Raw genomic sequence first — 20,764 nt, forward strand, 5'->3', positions numbered from 1 at the left:
TTATAGCCACACTGCACATGGGTTTCTGAAAGATTTAGTTACATCCTAAATAAATTTGCTTGGCTGTTATGTCTTTAAATGATGCCAAAAGTGTCTTTATCGAACAAAAATTTGAGTTGGCTTTCGAAGAATCTGAACAAGGCTGAATATAAATGGAATTGGGGTCATTTATCAGAATCCATTCTTTTCTATCTTCAGTTGAATTAATGTGTAAGCATTTGGCCCAAGGAATATGTGTAGCTTTTATTTTATTAATGGTTTAGCCTTACTGCTGTCTTCCTTTCAGCTTGCGGTAAGTACACAATAGTTCCAGATTCCTGAAGATTCTTGTAATCTTGCCTCTCACATGAAGTATGTAGGCAATAAAATAAACGTAAGCTGTTGTTTCTTTTCTGCTTGCTTTTTTCTGGGTGTTTGGCTAAATGGCTCTTTTGTTGCCTGCTGTCTGACCTGATCACAATCGTTCTTGTATTCTTAAAAGAGCCAATGAGTTCGATTATGCCACCATTACTTTCACAATCAAATGATAGAGAAGGAAATACCCTGATAAGTGGGGGGCTTTTTGAAATCTTTACCGAAAGAGAAGCAGCCAGAGTACCCCGTTAGTCTGATACTTGACCGTGAAACTTGACCAGTGTGTATCAGTTTGTGCACTTTCCATGCTAACGTTGTGTCCTTTTGTTCAGATATCCTTGGAGCAGAAGATCTTCTCATGGAAGTGACTGCCGATGATGCCGTGAGGTTTTACCCCTGGACCATTGATAACAAATACTATTCAGCAGACATCAATCTGTGCGTGGTGCCAAACAAATGTCTCGTCACTGCCGAGGTGGCGGAGTCCGTCCAAGCGTTGGTGGTTTACTTTGACAGCACGCAAGTAAGCTTTGGTTTTCCAGGGACCTTGAGGAGGAAATTATTTTGTGCTCCCCCCCGCCCCCCGCGCCGCCTTTTCCATTAGTTCTCTTACTGTCTCTTTTTCTGGGTTGGTTGGTTTGTTTGTTTTTCCTCCCTCCAGAAATCTGGTCTTGATAGTGTTTCCTCCTGGCTTCCACTGGCAGAAGCATGGCTACCTGAGGTCATGATCTTGGTCTGTGACAGAGTGTGTGAAAATGGTAAGGCGTGCCAATGGGGCTACGGTTGGTACATACAGTTGCTGTGCCTTGGGAAGCAGAGTACTTTTGTTCTCTTAACTTAGTATATCTCCTGTGATTTTATTACTGTATAGAACTATTTTCAGCTATTTCTCTTTGGAATCTTGTAATACTTACATTTTATTTTTTATGAACGGACACTTGGGGTTTGAGGTACCATCTTTTTTCTTTTAAATGTTTATTTTTGAAAGAGAGAGAGAGACACACACAGAGTGCGAGTGGGGGAAGGGCAGAGAGAGAGGGAGACACAGAATCTGCAGCAGGCCCCAGGCTCCAAGCTGTCAAGCTTTGAACCCACGAACCGTGAGATCGTGACCTTAGCCGAAGTCAGATACTTAACCAACTAAGCTACCCAGGCACCCCGAGAAATCATCTTCTTTATATTACTTTATTTTGGGTGCCTTTAGAATAACCTTGACATTAAGGGCAGCACTGAGATTTGTGGAGAGTATTGCAGCAATATTCTGTTTGAAAAATTTTTTTACTTATGAAGATTCTTTTGCATGTTAGGTGTAAACCGACAAAAAGCTCAAGAATGGTGTATCAAACATGGCTTTGAATTGGTAGAGCTTAGTCCGGAAGAGCTGCCGGAGGAGGATGGTAAGTATTCATGTGTTGGGAGAAACATGGCGTTTGGATTCGGAGATGAGGGAGCATTTTAATTTGGGGAAGAAGAATTGAAGTGAAATTAAAAAAATATTTTTTCCTCAGCTGTTTGAAAAGATTTGTGCAAAACCCATTGATGTGGTCTTACTGGTAATCAAATAATCCGTTTATTTGTCTTCACCATGCACGTTAGGACTTTTGAAATACTGTTTGTGTTTTTCTTACGGATGAAGATAGAGGATTTCTACCTTAAATCTCAGTCATTTCCCCAATCTCTTATACTTTCTCCACTGCCAAAAAAAAAAAAAAGAGGGTTTGACCTATATTCATAAATAGTTAATGTTCCTTATTTTGAATTCTTAATATCCTAAGGCTGAATTTCCAGGGACCTTAGGAAGGGCATGCCAGCCCTATTTTTATGTCTTTTGGACATTTGAAACTACAAATAGACCCAGAATCCCCACTCCTTTCCCCCCGGAGCAGCTTTTCACTTAACTGCCTTCCACTATACTCTGGACCTTGTGTTTCTTCCCACATCTCTCTTCCGCCGCCCCCACCCCCACCCCGCTGCCTTCATTCCTTTCTTACCTTCTCTGCTTCCAAATATACTTGTACTCCCTGCTGTGGGACCTACCAAGATAAGACAGGTTTTGGCCCACCAAAACCTCATAATCTAGTACAAGAGATAAACATATACGAACAATTGAATTACCAAGTGGAATATCATAAATATTAAAAAAAAAAATATATTGGTGCTGTGGTATTTCAGAGATGGGAGAGATCATTTCCGTTTAGAAATGTGAAGACTGTGTTGGCATCATGAACTCTGACCTCTCACTTGTTCCATGGGGAAGAAATGGAAAAGGTGCTGGGCTGTAGTTAGGGGACCAGTTGGGGTGTAGCATCGAGAAGATGCCAGTTGTTACAAAAGATATTTTAAGGCACAACCAATATGGATTAAAGCACGTAGATAGGATAGAAGTAATCATTACGTGAAACCTACCTAATTTTCTTGAAAGGAATTAAGAAATATCTTTTTATATTCTGGCTTATTTAGAATTTTTCCAAAATGTTACCTTTGGAAATAAAACCGTGCCAGAGAAGAAGAGGACAAAAATGAAATAAAAAGGGTGATTTTTCTCCCTGTACATTTTTAATAATAACTAAAAATGAACAAGTACAGTTTCTCTTCTCACATCTTGCCAAGTCCCCTAAAACTTGTGCATTGTTTTGTGTATATGAACATGTACATAATTGCTTATTTCTGGCACTAGAATTTTCTCATCTTAGTGTTGCCCCTGAGAGTCAACATTTGAGTCATTTATTTAAATCTGTTTTTATTTTGTAATTTCTCCTCCCTTATACCACCACACACCTCCTTGCTCCTTGTCTGAACAATGCTCTTGCATTAATTTAGCTTAATATTAAGATAAACTTTTAACATATCATCTTTAGGTGAAGTGATTAAGTCCTCCCTAGAAGTTTTAAAAACAAACTGTATGCTTTGTATGCGTGTGTTCTAACCCCAGGTATGAGAATTCATGCTTGTTTGGATTAACTTTCATCTTCCTGGTTCTAGCTCTTTATTTCAGACCCTTTTTATGGCTTCTGGTTCTGACATCTGAGGTATTCTTCTTTTAAGAACAGAATTATTCATAGTGAAGATAAACCTGCCTTTTTATTTCCTCATTTAGACATGATGGCAATAAAATTCATCTTTGTATTTTCAGTTTAAGCCTCACCGTATTTGTTGGGTTGGTAGGTTGGTATCTTTTAAATGATTCATCCATCCATCAGTAGTTACTGAGTGCCTGGTGTCCTTCAGGCGCCACATTAGCTGGTGGTTCCCGCCAGCCTTTGTCGGGTGGGAGGGGGGGGTGGCTATGCAGAGTGGTGTCAGCCCCACTTTTCTTTGAGAATGGCATATGTGATTTGCCCTTGATCAAATAGCTAACAAGTTACAGAGCCTGAGTTCAAATTCAGATCTTCTGACTTCTAATTCTGTGCCAGGTCAGGCCACTGGACACAGGTTCTACATGGATGGTGCCCTGTAAGCTCTTAGGAGACTTTGTCTTCCAACCACATGAAAACTTTTTCTGCCATTATTTTCCATACAGTCTTTCATGTTCAATTTCCATTGTACACATATCTGCAAGCCAAGAATGTCATCTTCTTAGTATGCTAACCGGGATTTTGCTAACCTATTATTTTGAGTAGTATCAGTTAAATTCCAGAAGCAAGATAGTACGAATACTAAACCGGCAAAACTGAGTTGTTGGTTTTTATTTTTAATGACCCTTGCTTGTCTCCTACACTTAGAGTAATTTTACTTCTCACTCTTAAACTGTGTCTCTCTGATAAGGAAATTGTTCTCCAAAACCTGTTACAAACAGTGATTGTATTCTGTCGTTCCCAGAAGAAGATAGGGCATTTACAGGATTTTATGGCATTACCAAGAGGACCTTTCCTGCCTTCAGGAAACTCATTCTCTATAAATAACCAAAATTGGTATTTCTAGTGGTATGCCAGGATTGTGTAATTAACAGGAACTAACATTTTTAGGAGGATATGAGTGGGTTCCATTGTGAGGTGATAGAGATGACTTTATCATATAAACCTTTTCTATTGTGCATTTATTTCATTGATTTAGTTTCACGGATATTCCTATTAGGAGCTCTGAGCTCTGCATTTATTTTTTCTTTATTACATAACTTACAGTGTGAAATGCCAACTGAATAAGCAAGATAATATAATTAATCCACAGTTACACTTCCTTGGGGGATACACCCACACACACCCACACACACATATATATGTACACACACATATACATATACATACATACACACGTATTTATGTATGTGTGTATAAATGTTTGTAAAAATGTATCTATTTCCCCTTCCTGATTAGATGACTTCCCAGAATCTACAGGAGTAAAGCGAATCATTCAAGCCTTGAATGCAAACGTCTGGTCCAATGTAGTGATGAAGAATGGTAAGTAACTTGGTACTAAAAGTCCTAAGGAGCTTTTTCCTCTTGTTCCTTGTAGGTTTTTAATTATTTGGATATATGTGGGACCATGAGGATTACATGAAATTTGTACATTGGTTCAATTTTAAGTCCCCAGTTGAAGGAAGAGCCAAAAGTAACATTACTAAGAATTTATAATATGTTTATTTTTAATTTTTTTGAACGTTTGTTTATTATTGAGAAACAGAGCATGAGCAGGGGAGGGGCAGAGAGAAGGGGAGACACAGAATCCGAAGCAGGCTCGAGGCTCTGTGCTGTCGGCACAGAGCCTGACGCAGGGCTCGAACTCACAAACTGGGAGATCATGACCTGAGCTGAAGTCGGACGCTCAGCCGACTGAGCCACCCAGGCGCCCCGCCTTTTTTTTATGATATATGTTTAATAATTAATTCAGTGAGGATTTAAGAACCTAGAGCTTGCTTAAAATATACCTAGCATTGTCTTTGGCTTTGAGAAATACCCCCAAAATTAGAAAACATGAACCCTATCCCTAAGGAGCTCATAGTCCGGCTGTGGGATCAAAGTGTGCACTTTTAACATGCTGGGTAATCAGGCGAGGCAGTCTTTGATGAGTGCAGAACGACCCATACAAGCAGTAAACACATGGAGGTCACAGATGTGGTCTTTGCGGTGGGCATGAGTATATAGATCTTCACGGTGAACGCAGGTCTCGGCAGTGGTGTTCTTGGGATGGTGCAGATTTGGGTTATTGAAGGGGAGAGTGACAAAAAGGGAGGAAGCATGGCATCAAGAGTAATGGTTGTATGTTCCAAGGTCACTTAGCAGTTGGAGCTAGCTTAGGAGAGAGAGACCTGACTGCTAGTCAGGAGAATCTGGAGAATCTGACTTTTTCCTGTAGGAATTGGTGAGTCACCAGAGGTATTGTAACCAGAGTGACACAGAGAGGTTGGCATCTTTCACAGGGTAATGCGATGGCGGTGTGCAGGGGAGTGTGGCGGTTGAAGCCGGTGGAGGCAGAGCCAGAGTGAGGAGGTGGGGCCTGGACCGATGTGGCGCAGGTGGCTGTGGGGCGGGAAGCTGGACCCGAAATGCAGTGTGAAGGGGGTAGGCTGCTTGGTGCGCGTTACCCTCTTATTGTCTGTATTAGTTTGCTCAGGCTGCGGTAACAAAGTACGGCAAGCCGGAAGCTTAGGACGACAGGTGTTTATGGTCTCACAGCTTTAGATGCCAGGTGTGTGAAACCAAGGAGTCAGCGGGGCCATGCTAGGGAAGGATCTTTTCGCTTCTCCCGTCTCGCGGGTTTTGGGCTTGTGACCGTCTCCCTGTGTGCCTGTCTGTGTGCAGATTTTTTTTGTGTGTGTAAGGACGTTAGTCATATTGTGTTAACGGCACACCCTACTTCAGTGTGACTTCATCTTAACTAATTAATACTGCAAATAGGGTCACATGCAGAGGTGTTAGGAGTTAGAACTTCAGCATGTGAATTTGGTGAGGAATACAGTTCAACCCATAACTTAGTCCTTTAGGAATTGCTGATTGTGTGTGTGTCTTGTAGCACCTGGCTGTCTCAGCAAGTATGCTGTGGGAGGTGAAACACTACAGAAAGCGATGAGAAAAACCCCATTGACACTGAGCTCACCCCATCTACCCTGAGATACAAGAGTCAAGTGGAAGATCAGTTTTAAAAAGTTTTTTTTTAATGTTTATTTATTTTTGAAGGAGAGAGAGAGAGAGAGAGAGAGAGAGAGTGAGCGAGTGAGCATGAGTGGGGGAGGGGCAGAGAGAGAGGGAGACAGAATCGGAAGCAGGCTCCAGGCTCTTTGCTGACAGCACAGAACCCGACGCGGGGCTCAAACTCACGAGCTGTGAGATCATGACCCAAGCCAAAGTCGGACGCCCAACCGACTGAGCCACACAGGTGCCCCAAGATCAGTTTTATAGAAGTAAAATATTTCATCTCAAGTTTTGGTTGACACTTGAGTGTTTGTTTTTTAAAAAATTTTTTTTTAACATTTATTTATTATTGAGAGACAGAGACAGCGCATGAGCAGGGCAGGGGCAGAGAGAGAGGGAGACACAGAATCCGAAGCAGGCTCCAGGCTCTGAGCTGTCAGTACAGAGCCCGACGCGGGGCTCGAACACACAAACTGCGAGATCATGACCTGAGCCGAAGTCAGATGCTTAACGACTGAGCCCCCCAGGTGCCCCAGCACTTGAGTGTTAAGTGAGATCGGGGCCCTTTAGTTTGCCTGAGATATGACCTGACCCACGTCATCATCAGCGAAACTCCTTGTGGTATAGTAAGCTACTCCTTCCCCTTTTCTTCCCTTCTGTCCTTCCTCTTCCTCACTTATTCTTCCTAGGGGGGATCCTAAAGTGTCTCTTGCATTGAATTGCAACGTAGGTTTTATTCTTTTTCAGTAGCAGTCAAAATAAGGCCCGGGGTGCCTGGGTGGCTCAGTTGGTTAAGCGTCCAACTTCGGCTCAGGTTGTTTTAGACACTAAACGATATTCTTTGGAGAACTGCAGAGCAAAGAGGCATGCCGCTGGTATTTCATGGCTCTTTGCTCTGAGTGTGTCTGCATTCTTCTTTTCTCCTCAGTGTTGGCACGCTGATTTGCCATTAACAAAAAACCAAACTATTGCCATCAGCTTAATTCCAAGATTAAGAGGATCCTGAACTACGTGGTATGAAGGAAACTTAACTGTCTTCTCTCTAGGAGGAGCCCTAGATGTGGAAATGCAGTGACATTTGGACGCAACCCAGGTCTTAGGAAGCGTGAAGGTCACCCTTTGCGTAGCGTCACATCTTAGATTAGAGACTGAGCTCTGTGTGGTTGTGGGGTGGGACCTCTAACTCTTCCAGAGTGACCTACTTCCTGTGCTCTTTGCAGAGCCTCGCTTTGCTGGCGGTCTCCCTGCCCAGGGAGCTGCTCCTTCCTCCCAGCAGGCTTTTCTTGAATGTCTGCTAGCAGGTGCTCAGACTGGTTAATTTGTCTTTTGGGGACCTCCTCCTCTAGATTTCTTTCACTCCCCTCCTTTCTCTTTTTCTTCTTCTGTTTCTCTCTTAAAAAAAATTACGGTTAATAAACGAAGCATAAAATTTACCACGTTAACCATTTTTATGTATACAGTTCAGAGGCATTACTTATATTCTCGTTGTTATGCAGCCATTCCCACTCAAAGTTTTTGTTTGTTTGTTTGTTTTTGAGAAAGAGAGAGAGCAGGGGAGGGGCAGAGAGGGAGAGAGAGAGAGAGAGAGAGAGAGAGGGAGACAGGATCTGAAGCAGGCTCTGTGCTGACAGCAGAGCGCCCAAAGGGGGCTTGAACTCCCGAACCACGAGATCATGACCTGAGCCAAAGTCGGATGCTTAACTGAGCCACCAAGGCACTCCTCAAAGTTTTGTTTTTTTTTTTTTAATTTTTTTTTCAACGTTTATTTATTTTTGGGACAGAGAGAGACAGAGCATGAACGGGGGAGGGGCAGAGAGAGAGGGAGACACAGAATCGGAAACAGGCTCCAGGCTCTGAACAGTCAGCCCAGAGCCCGACGCGGGGCTCGAACTCACGGACCGCGAGATCGTGACCTGGCTGAAGTCGGACGCTTAACCGACTGCGCCACCCAGGCGCCCCTCAAAGTTTTTTAAACCAAAAAAATTTTAAGTTGCAAAGTTGGTTGACAGAGAAAGACATTAGAGGTCTTTGTCATGGTCATCATCTTTTTTTTTTTTTTTTTTTTTTTTTTTTTTACTGGGAGTTCATCCAGTTATTTTAATGATGGAAGAAATGTTTACACAAGATTTTAGAGTATAGTAAGAGAGGTAGTGTGCCGAATTCATTCCAAGGCTAGCTAAACACACCCTGATCCAAACCTCTAAAGATCGTTGCCGGTAAAGAAACTTTCTCAGGGGCGCCTGGGTGGCGCAGTCGGTTGAAGCGTCCGACTTCAGCCAGGTCACGATCTCGCGGTCTGTGAGTTCGAGCCCCGCATCAGGCTCTGGGCTGATGGCTCGGAGCCTGGAGCCTGTTTCCAATTCTGTGTCTCCCTCTCTCTCTGCCCCTCCCCCGTTCATGCTCTGCCTCTCTCTGTCCCAAAAATAAATAAACTTTAAAAAAAAAAAAAATTATAAAAAAAAAAAGAAACTTTCTCATTTGTGAACATAGATGCCATGATTTTAACGAAAATATTAGCACTTAACTACTGTAATACATAGCCTCATGCATTATTATATTGTAATGAAATCTCTCCTTTACTGCTGTTTCTCTAAAGAATCAAGTAGCAGTTTCCAGTCCTAACACTGCCACTCAGTTATGTGACCTTAGATCTCACTTTTTTTCTGGGCTTTATTTTTAATCTGGAAAATGAGGTTGATCCCCGTGCATGGCTCCCAGCTCTGGCTGCACATTTGAATCACCTGAGACCCTTTTACAAGCTGTGGCTCAGGCAAACCATTTATCTCAGAAGGGAGGGGCAGCTACAGTATATATTTTAAGTGCCTCAGGAATTAAAATATGCGGCCCTGGCTGACAACCACTGACATCCAGGATAGTCATCTAGTGTGCTCCATCCACAGGAGTAAATTAGGCATTCTGACAGCAGCATTAGCCTGGACTGACTTGCTTTCTTCCATTCCTAAATCGTGGCGTATTTGCAAGTCAGTCCTCTGACATACAAAGCCGGAGGGAAAAGACAGGCTTGCCCAGCGTAGAGTCACCTAGAGGCAAAGGCAAAAATAGTGGGCACTGCCTTCCATACTTCCTTGGTACCTGTTTCTAGGAGGGGCTAGTGTTAGGACAAAGTCACTGGTGTTCGTATTACATAAGCCTCCTTGAGATCCGAAAGAAAGAATAGCCTTTGTAAGTAGCTAATTGTCTAGGAGCATAAGTGAGATCCAAGGTGTACCTGAGCCATTTGAGTTTTTCTTCTGTCAACCTCAAATCTCTCTCTGGCCCATAATTTAAATCCAATTTCAAATTCATTCATGCATTAAAAAAAATACTTATTGGTGCACCTGGGTGGCTCAGTCGGTTAAGTGTCCGGCTTCAGCTCGGGTCATGATCTCGCAGTCTGTGGGTTTGAGCCCCGCCATTGGGCCCTGTGCTGACAGCTCGGAGCCTGGAGCCTGCTTCCGATTCTGTGTCTCCCTCTCTCTCTCTCTGCCCTTCCCCTGCTCACACTCTGTCTCTTAAAAATGAATAAAGGCTAAAAAAAAATTTTTTTAAGGTATTTATTGAGTGTGTCTCGTGTGCCACTTATTGTTTTGTGCGCTTGGAATACATCACTGAACAAAACACAAATTTGTGTCCTTGTGGAGTTTTCATTCAGGTGGGGGGCAGTAAGCAATAGACAACACAATTAGTAAATTGCACGGCAGGTTAAGGAGGTGATAAGCCATATGGAAAAAATAATGAAGCAGGGCTGGGGATTGAGGTTGCCAGATAGACTGCAGTATTAAGTTGGGTGGTCAAGGTTGGTCTCCTTGAGCGCTTGAGATTTGAGGAAGGAGATGAGATGCTGCACCAGGTGGCTATCTGGGAGCAGAACGTAGCAGGCATAGGGAGTAGGTACAGCAAGAGGCCCTATGGTGAAAGTACGCCTGATGTGTTTGAAGAATATCAAGGAACACACAGTGGCTGAGGGGAGAAGGTCAGAGGGGGCGGAGGATCAGGTTATTCGAGGCCTTGTAGGCCATCAGGGAAACTTTCACACCTACTTAAAGTCAGCTGGGAGCTGCTGCAGGTCATTGAGTAGAAGGGTGAAGTGATCCAGCTTTAGGTCTAAAAGGACCACCGTAGCTGCTGTGCGGAGAAAAGGTGATGGAGGTGAGGAGGAAGCAATCAGGTCTCTTAGGGGGCCATTGCAGTCCTGCAGGTAAGAGACGGTGGTGGCCCGGATCAGAGCGGTAGCAATGGAAGATGTAAGAACAGGTCAAATTCTGGATGTATCTTCAGGTGGAGCTAGCCTGATTTCCTGATGGTTTGAGGTGCGATATGAGAGAAAGAGAGCAGTCAAGGACTGCAGGATCTGGGCCCGAGCAATTTGAAGGATAGATTGCCGTCAACTACAATGAGGAAACTACAGATGGGGCCGACTGTGAGGGCCAGGGTGACATATGAGTAATACAGCTTTTGACATGTTATCTTTGACATGGCTACTAGACTTCCCAGTGGAGATGTCAAGTAGCCAGTTGGATAGATGTGTGGAGTTTCAGAAGAGAGGCAGATGCATGGCCTGGAAGAGCTCACCAAGGGAGTAAACGTAAATAAAGTGGACCAAGGACTTAGCCCAGGGACATTCCAACATCAGGAGAAGAGAAGGAACCAGCAAAGGAGACTGGAAAGAATGACCTATGAGGTAGGAAAATCAAGAGAGTAGAGTCCTAGAAGCAAAAGTGGAGTGCCCTTCAGGTGGAGGGAATGGTCAGCTGTGCCAAATGCTGCTCACAGGTCAGGTAAGGTGAGAACTGAGCATTGACCTCTGGATTTAGCAATATGGGGACCACTAGTGACCTTGAATAGAATAGTTTTGGGAAAGTAGGTGTAAGAGATATTGGAAGGAGAGAAAGTGGAGACAGTGACTATAAACCTCTCTTGAAAATTTTGCAGAGAAAAGGAGCAAAGAAATAGGTGGGAGCTACTGAGAAGAGTGTGGCTAAGTTGTACTACTTTTTTAAATTTTTTAAAATAATTTTTTAATGTTTATTTTTGAGAGAGACAGAGCACTACTGGGGGGTGGGGGGAGGGCAGAGAGCGAGGGAGACACAGAATCCGAAGCAGGCTCCAGGCTCTGAGCTGTCAGCACACAGCCCGATGTGAGGCTGGAGCCCACGACTGTGTGATCATGACCCGAGCAGAAATCAGACGCTTAACCGACTGAGCCACCCAGGCATCCCAGGTTTTATTATGTTTTTAAGATCAGAGCAAGAGCAGCATGTTTCTAGGCTGAAGGGAAAGAGCCAGTAAAGAATGGAAAACTGATGATATAGGAGGGAGAAAGGAGGGTTGTTGGAGTGATGTCCTAGAGTAGGTGAGGGGCCAGCTCCAGTGGATAAGCCGAAGGATCGGCTTTGGACAGGAGGAGGAGAATGGATCTGTGGAAAGAGGCAGGAAGGGAATATATTGCTGGCTGGGGAGATATGGTGTGGAAATCTGTGGAAGTTTCTTCTGATTGCTTCAATTCTCTCAGTGAAGTAGCAAGGCAGGTTCTCAGCTGAGAGGCCAGAAGGAGGTAGCATTAGGGTTTGAGGAGGGAGAAGGAAATACGGAAGTCCTCTAGAAAAGAATGTGAACCTAGTGATGTAAATAAAGTAAGGTTGCCAGCCAGCATGAAGGGGCTCACTAGAAATGTGGTATGATAAATTTAAAGTGAAGTCAGGCAACGTGTGTGTGTGTGTGTGTGTGTGTGTGTGTGTGTGTTCCCCAGCTACCTTAAGCTATATGGGTGCATGAACAGAGTAATCAGTTGTGCTTTTACCAAGCAAGGGTATCATCACAAGAGTGATGGAAAGAATTAGTGTATATAAGAGAGTAACTATGATGGTTGTGGAATTTAAAAGAAAGGGAGAAAGAATTGGTGGGGATAGGGTCAGTGAAAAGGTGATAGTTTGGAGGTGCCAGTGGAGTTGAGGAATAGTGGGATTGAAGCCCTGTTGGGATGGAGTGGGTGGAAAGGTGGGTGGTGGTCAGAGAGTGGGAGGCATGAAATTGAAATTATGGGGAGTTGTTGCTGTTGGTAGTGATAAGGTCTTAGGCATGACTGGGAGCACATGGCTGAAGTTGGATAGAGGACAGCATCGGTAGAGGACAGAGATTGTTGGAAGGATATATATGTCTACTGAACTTGCTAGGAATTCAGGCAGTAGTATTGGAGACAATGACATTGGGCCACTAATTAAAATTGTGAAGAAATGAGGGGAGGGTGGTGGGGGGGCTGTTGGATGATGGTCGTGAAGTCCTTAGACACTTTCCTTCGAATAAAGATTGTCTTTGTGGAAATATCATTAGGCTTTTATATTTGGGGGAGATTTTAGGAGTAATTTAATCCACTGATTCTCCACTGAGACCCACTGGAGTTATGGGAGTGCATATCACATGCTACACACGCCGTCTGGAGATCCTTGCCTGGTTCCCAGTAACAATTACTTTAACTAGTAAGCCAGCATTACCAGTTGGTTAATAGGATGATGAGTCTCTCAGCTACATTGGATTAGAAAACTGTTAGGAGGGGCACCTGAGTGGCTCAGTCGGTTAAGCATCTGCCTTTGGCTCAGGTCATGACCTCACGGTTCGTGAGTTCAAGCCCCACTATGTGCTTACACAGGGCCCACTTTGGATCCTCTGATCCCCCCTCTCTCTTCCCCTCCCCTGCTCGTGCACACATGCCCCCTCCGAAGCTGTTAGGAACTTTTGAGCTAGTCTCTTCTATCCAGTACAGAAATGGCTTCTATGGCCAGATGACCATCCATCCTTTTTGGCTGAGTGCTTCAAATAACAGGTCCTTCAGTACTTTGTGAAATAGTTCTAGAAGCAATTAATTTCATAGAGAAATCAAAGAACTGTGTTATTACTTAGCAGATAGAATATTTTTTTATGCTGGTAGTTTGGGGAAAGGACATTTGCTTTACTTTGTCATGGAGTGGTGAAAATGTTCTCTCTGAATGATGTATTGTCTCTGCTTCTCCCTGTTACTGGCTCTCATTTTGATCACTCTTCTTCCTAGTCTTTCTAGGAGGTGAAGAATGGTCCAACGGCACTGGAAAAAATGTAGCTTAGGGCTACTGAAGTAATCAAGGGGAGGGGAAGAATGGAGATTGTCTCAAGTAGTAAGTTTGGAAAAACCAAAGCTGAGAAGGGATTTAATTGGAATCTGTAATATATATAGGGTAGATACGGACTTGATTTCCCAAATCCCAGACTACTATAACTTAGGGACATTTCCTAAAGCTTAAAATGGTTTACCAATTACAAATAAAATGAAAGCATTATTGAACATAGCAGGAGGTAGTTTATGGAGCACATTACACTAAGAGATGATCCAAGCAGAAAATAGATATGGTTCCAAAAGGGGCTGCAATGAATTCTCATGAATGATAGTTGTTCCTAATTCAAGTGGAGAAAAGTACTTTACCTGAAATTTTAAGACTGTTATCTTGGAGAGCAATCACGTTTTTCTTCCCAGCATTTTTGATGCAGTATTTTTTCTATCAAGTCTTGTACTGGGTGGGTTGACTCATGTTCTTGAATTTTGTAGTATTTAGTAAAGGGCATTGTTTTCTTTGTTACGAGAGTGCGTGTGGATTGGCCAGGTGAGGGCCTGTAAAACGGAGACTTTCCATGCGTGCGTCTTCCTTTTACAGATGGGGGGTGGGGCGGGTGAGAGGTGACTTACCCATTCTCACAGAGTGACTCAGTAGCTAAGGTAAGAGCAGATGGCAGGTTTCCGACCAGGATTGTTGTTTGTTTTTCCATTACAGCATATTGACACGTTATTGGCTGGTTAGAGAAATGAACGCAGAGCAGTTAAATAATTTACCCAGGCTGCATGGGATATTACTGGCAGAGCCAGATGAGTTCATTCCTTCAGCCTAGGTATTCTGGCATGAGTGAGATTTTAATGAGACAGACTGGAAGTAGTTGATCCTAGCTGAGATTTGGACGTTTTTGCTTATTGCGTTTAAAATAAATCCTTTTAGAGGCGCCTGGGTGGCTCAGTGGGTTAAGCGTCCAGCTTCAGTTCAGGTCATGATCTTGCTGTTCCTGAGGTCGAGCCCCACATCCGGCTCTGGGCTGACAGCGTAGAGCCTGGAGCCTGCTTCAGATTCTGTGTCTCTGTCTCTCTCTGCCCCTCCCCTGCTCACACTCGGTCTCTGTCTCTCTCAAAAGTAAACAAACATTAAAAAGTAAATAAAAAGAAAACCTTTTAATTTTAGAGTTTTATTTTATATATTGTTTAATTGAAGTACAGCTGACATACAGTGTTATTAGTTTTAGGTATACAACATGGTGATTCAGTGAGTCTGTACTTTATGCCCTGCTTGCCACAGAGGAGCTACCATGTGTCACCTTGCAACGCCATTTCAGGATCACTGACTGTATTCTCTATATGCTGTACCTAATATCCCCATGATTATTCATTCCAGAACTGGAAACCTGTCCCGCCTACTACTTTTCGCCCATTTTGCCCATCCTCCACACCCTCACAACCATCAGTTTGTTCTCTGTGCTTAGGAGTCTATTTCTGCTTCTCGTTTGTTTTGTTTTTCAGATTTCACATCTAAGTGAAATCATACGATACGTGTCTCTCCTCCTGACTCATTTCACTTAGCGTAATACCCTCTAGCTTCATTCGTGTTGTCACAAATGGCAAGATTTCATTCTTTTTTATGGCTGAGAAATATTCCATTGTGTACATATATCACATCTTTATTCAGTCATCTGTCCATGGACACATGGGTTACTTCCATATCTCGGCTGCTGTAAACACTGCAGGACGCCCAGGGGTGCATGTACCTTTTTGAATTCATGCTTCTGTTTTCTTTGGGTAAATACCCAGTAACGGAATTACTGGATCATATGTTATTTCTATTTTTAATTTTTTGAGGAACCTGCTACTGTTTTCCACCTGACTATACCAATTTACACTCCCACCAGCTGTGCACAAGGGTTCCCTTTTCTCCACTTCCTCGCCAATACTTGTTGTTTCTTATCTTTTTGATTCTAGCTGTTCTGACAGGTAAAAGGTGATATCTCATTGTGGTTTTGATTTGCATTTCTCTGATGGTTCACAGTGATATTGAGCATCTTTTCATGTGTCTGTTGGCTTAGAAAAATGTGTGGCCATTTTTAATCCGATTATTTGGTTTTTGGTGTTGAGTTGTATAAATTTTTTATATATTTTGGATATTAAGTCCTTACCAGATACATCATTTGCAAGTATCGTTTGCCAGTTGGTAGATTGCCATTTTGGTTTTTTGTTCGTTTCCTTCACTGTGCCAAAGCTTTTTATCTTGGTGTAGTCCCAATAGTTCATTTTTGTTTTTGTTTCCCTTGCCTGAGGAGACCTATCTAGAAAAAGGCTAACGTCAAAGAGATAACTGCCTATGTTTCTTCTAGGAGTTTTATGGTTTCAGGTCTCACGTGTAGATCATTAATCCGTTTTGAGCTTATTTTTGTGTATGGTTAAAAAAAAATGGTCCAGTTTCATTCCTTTTTATGTAGCTGTCCAGTTTTCTCAACACCATTTATTGAAGAGATTGTCTGTTCCCCATTGTATATTCTTGCCTCCTTTGTTGCAGATTAATTGGCCTGGACTTATTTCTGGGCTCTCTGTTCTGTTGATCTATGTGTTTATTTTTGTGCCAGTACCATATTGTTGTGATTGCTGCAGCTTCGTAGTATATCTTGAAATCTGGGATCGTGATACCTACAGCTTTGCTCTTTCTCAAGATTGCTTTGGCTGTTTGGGATCTTTTGCAGTTCCATAAAAATTTTAGGATTAATTTGGTTTTAGTTCTGGGAAAAGTGTTGATGGTAGTTTGATAGGGATTACATTGAATCTGTAGGTTGTTTTGGCTTGTGTGGACATTTTAACAATACTAACTCTTCCAGTCCATGGGCGTGGAGTAGCTTTCCATTTCTTTGTGTTGTCGTCAGTTTCTTTGATCAGTGTTTTACAGTTTTCAGAGTACAAGCCTCTCACTTCCTTGGTTAAGTTTATTCCTAAGCATTTGATATTTTTGGTGCAATTGTAAATAGAATTGTTTTCTTAATTTCTGTTTCTGCTACTTTATTATTAGTGTCTAGTCATGCGACCAACTTCTGTGTATTAATTTTGTATCCTGCAACTTTACTGGATTCATCTGTTATTTCTGATAGTTCTTTAGTGGAGTCTTTAGGGATTTTTATCCCTATTTTATATGATGTATAGCATCATATCATCCTCAAATAATGATGGTTTAACCTCTTTCTTGCCGATTGGATGCGCTTTATTTCTTTTTTTGTCTGTTTGCTGTGGTTAGGACTTCTAGTACTGTGTTGAATAAAAGTGGTGTATTTGGACATCCTTGTCTTTTTCCTGATCTTAGAGGAAAAGCTCTATTTTTCACCACTGAGTGTGATGTTAGCTGTGGGTTTTTCACACACAGCCTTTATTATATAGTCAAGGTATGTAGCCTCTAAATCCGCTTTGTTGAGGTTTTTTATCATGAATGGTTGTTGATTTTGTCACGTGCTTTTTCTGCGTATATTGAGATCACACGATTTTTATTTTTCATTTTGTTAACGTGGTATATATCAATCACATTGATTTGCAAATATTGAACTATCCTTGCATCCCTGGGATAAATCTCACTTGATCGTGATAAATGATTCTTTTAATGTATTATTGAATTCAGTTTGCTAATATTTTGTTGAGGATTTTTTGCATATATGTTCGTCAGGGATAGTGGCCTGTAGTTTTCTTGTTTTGTAGTGTCTTTGTCTGGTTTTGGTATCAGGGTAATGCTAGCCTCGTGGAATGCATTTGGAAGCTTTCCTTCCCCTTCTGTTTTTTGGAATAGTTTGAGGAAAATAGGTATTAACTCTTCTTTAAATGTTTAGTAGAATTCACCTGTTAATCAATCTGGTCGTAAAGTTTTGTTTGTTGGGAGTTTTTTTGATTACTGATTCAATTTCGTTACCAGTAATTGGTTTGTTCAAATTTTCTATTTCTGATTAAGTTTTGGAGGATTGTATGATTCTAGGAATTTATCCATTTTTTTCTAGGTTGTCTAATTTGTCAGCATATAATTTTTTGTAGAGTCTTAATAATCATTTGTATTTCTGTGGTGTTATTATTTCCCCTTTCATTTCTGATTTATTTTTATTTATTTATTTTTTTTTACATAGGTCTTCTCTCTTTTTTTCTTGGTAAGTCTGGCTTATCAATATTTTTTATCTTTTCAAAGAACCAGCTCTCAGTTTCATGGATTCTTTTTTCCTGTTGATTTTATGGTCTGGTAATTCATTTATTTCTACACTGATCTTTATCATTTCTTCCTTCTTCTAATTTTGGGCTTGGTTTGTTCTTTTTTTTTCCTAGTTCCTTGAGGTGTAAGCTTAAATTGTTTGAGATTTTTCTTTGTTTCCTGTATCGCTATAAATTTCTCTAAGGGAAATTTTGTTTAGAGGGATGCTTTTGCTGTATCTCAAAGATTTTGGACCATGATGTTTTCATTTTCATTTGTCTCTAGGTACTTTTTAATTTCCTCTTTGATTTCTTCCCTGACCCTTTGGCTGTTTAGTAGCATGTTTTTGGGTTTTTTTTAGCCGCCACATGTTTGTGTTTTTGTCCCAGTTTTTTTTCTTGTAATTGATTTCTAGTTTCATATTGTTGTGCTCAGAAAATGTACATCATACGATTTCAATCTTAAGTTTATTGAGACTTGTTTTGTGACCTAACATATAATGTATCCTCGAGGATATTCCATGTGTACTTGAAAAGAATGTATATTCTGTCATTTTTGGATGGAGTGTTCTCTATATAGCTGTCAAGTCCATTTGGTCTAATGTGCCATTCAAAGACACCGTTTCATTATTGATTTTCTGCCTGGATGTAACCAGGGTGCTGAAGTCCCCCATTATTATTATATTATTGTCAGTTTCTCCCTTTATGTCTGCTGATATTCGCCTTATGTATTTAGATGCTCCAGTGTTGGGTGCATAGATATTTGCAATCGTGATATTCTCTTGTTGGATTTAAAATAAATCCTTTTTAAAAGGCTGTCTGAAATGGTGGGTCTATTCTATTGTTCTACACTTAATCCTAAGTACAGATAAAGCTCTCGATAGTTAATGTAATAAATACTTACACATTACTTGTGAGCGTAAGATAGTTTATTTTAAATCATTTAGAGTCACAAGGAATTATTCTCTTCAGTTTGAGGTAAAACTCTTATGTACACGGATGCTCAGTTAAAGTGTTTTTGTCACTTAATTTCATATTGTAAAAGCAAATTTTTACAGATAAAATTGTAGTACTAAAGTTGTAGGCATATTATTAGTTTAGAAAGAGTTTTAAAAATCTTCTAACATAAGACATAACTTTTGGGTTAACTTATAATAACCTGGTTTTATATTCTTGGTGCTACCAGTGTCTTGTTTCATAAACATTCTTAATGGGGCATCATTGCCCCCAAAGGGGTGAAAATTGATTCTGGGGGGTAAAAAAAATTATTCATTTTATATATGAAGCACAGATCTACATATACTATGTAAACATACATACAGTATGTTTGTGATAATATTTCCGTGGGGAGGGTGTATCATGCATGATTAGGAATAAAAGTCTAAAAAGGCCGAGCTGTATTTAACCCTACTACCTGGCACAGAGCTTCTAAGGTAATATTATAAATTAGTAATTGGTTTGTGTCCCGATCCTGAAACAGCTCCAGATCTATAAAGGTGAAGGGAGCATCTTTTATTATTCACTAACAAGCCCCTTTTCAACCACACCTGAGTTATGTTAACTTTGGAAAGCCCCTAAACGTGGGGGGTTGGTTGTCAGGGGAACCAGCCACGTGAGTAGAGGGTTGCAACCTTTAGCCCCACCCCCTGACTTCCAGGGCTGATGGTTGAGTTAGGCACCTAGGGTCCAAGATTTAGTCAATCGTGCCTGTGTAAGGGAACCTCCCTAGAAACCCTAAGCAACCTTCCAGGTTGGTGAACACACTGAGGCGCTGGGAAGGTAGCACACTCTGATACGTTGCCCTGTGCGTCTCTTCCATTTGGCTGTTCCCGAGTTACATTCTTTCATTTTAAATTGGTAAGTTTAGTAAGCTAACTGACTTGAGTTCTGTGAGCCATCCTAGCAGAGTATGGAACCAAGGGAGGGGTCGTGGGAGCTCTCAATTTATAGCCAGTTGGAAGTTCAGGTGACCACTGAGACTTGTATTTGGTGTCTGAAGTTGGCAGGGAAACGAGGCAGCCTTGTGGGATTGGGCCCTTAGCCTCGGGGGTCTGGGCTGACTGGAGGCAGTTAGTATCAGAATCGTAAATTGTAGGACATCCAATTGACATTATATGAGAATTGGAGAGTTGTACGGTGTGGAAAAACCCACACATCTGGTGTCAGAAGTGTTGGTTATGGGTAGAGAAGGAAACAGCAGTTCTTCCTTTAGGGGCCGTGATGAAAATGGTTGAGAAACAGTGAGCTGAAGGATATATTCTAAACTGTTCCTCAGAGGAAATGCCCAGGTTCCACTGTCTTCACTGTGATCTAGTTTCTAGTGATGCAGGTGGGTAAGGATTAAGTGGAATTTTAATAGTGGAAACAGCAATTCTTTCATTTGATAGTTTTCTGTGTTCCCATTATAAACGGGAAGAATTAGGGGCACCTGGGTGGGTCAGTTGGTTGAGTGTCCGACTTAGGCTCAGGTTATGATCTCGCGGTTCATGCGTTTGAGCCCCGCATCTGGCTCTGTGCTGACAGCTCAGAGCCTGGAGCCTGCTTCCGATTCCGTGTCTCCATTCTCTCTCTGCCCCTCCCCTGCTCGCTCTCTCTCTGTCAAAAATAAATATTAAAAAAAAAATTTGTTTAAATAAAAAGAAATAATGATTTATTAATGTATGCTCCCCCTGAATTTACTTGGTAACAAGACACTGAAGTAGAAATCCCAGATTCCAGTTTAAGGAACCATTTACAACTGGGGTACCGAGCAGTGGCAAGAAGTAAGTACCAAAAACACAAGGTCTGTCTGGTTACCTGATACCTAGCCTACTGTCTTGAGAAAGTAGATGGCTAATGCCCTTAGTATATATATTTTTTTTAAAAGAGAGGGTAAAAAATGGTTGAATAAAAATTTAATCATTAAATTTAATGTTATCGGAAAATAAAACAATATCAAATTAATGAGAGGGAGAGTGATAAAGAGGGTTCTAGAGGGTCTGTCTCTGCCTTGGTCATCTTGGGATCATGTCTCTGGACCCCAGTTTCCTCATCTCTAGGATAGGGTAGAATTATACCAACATTACATTCTGTG

General features: G+C 41.6%; 1 protein-coding gene across 1 annotated transcript in view; it reads left to right on the forward strand.

Moving 5' to 3' along the window:
- Positions 1–20,764, forward strand: part of AAGAB (alpha and gamma adaptin binding protein) — a 56,225-nt gene that overhangs the window by 20,631 nt on the left and 14,830 nt on the right. The window contains exons 2-5 of the mRNA XM_047863401.1: positions 687–877; positions 1,016–1,112; positions 1,662–1,751; positions 4,668–4,751. Of these exons, the coding sequence (XP_047719357.1) occupies positions 687–877; positions 1,016–1,112; positions 1,662–1,751; positions 4,668–4,751 (462 nt within the window). The remainder of the gene's footprint in view (positions 1–686; positions 878–1,015; positions 1,113–1,661; positions 1,752–4,667; positions 4,752–20,764) is intronic.

The sequence above is a fragment of the Prionailurus viverrinus genome, chromosome B3 (assembly GCF_022837055.1).
Source record: "Prionailurus viverrinus isolate Anna chromosome B3, UM_Priviv_1.0, whole genome shotgun sequence".
NCBI classification, from domain to species: Eukaryota; Metazoa; Chordata; class Mammalia; order Carnivora; family Felidae; genus Prionailurus; species Prionailurus viverrinus.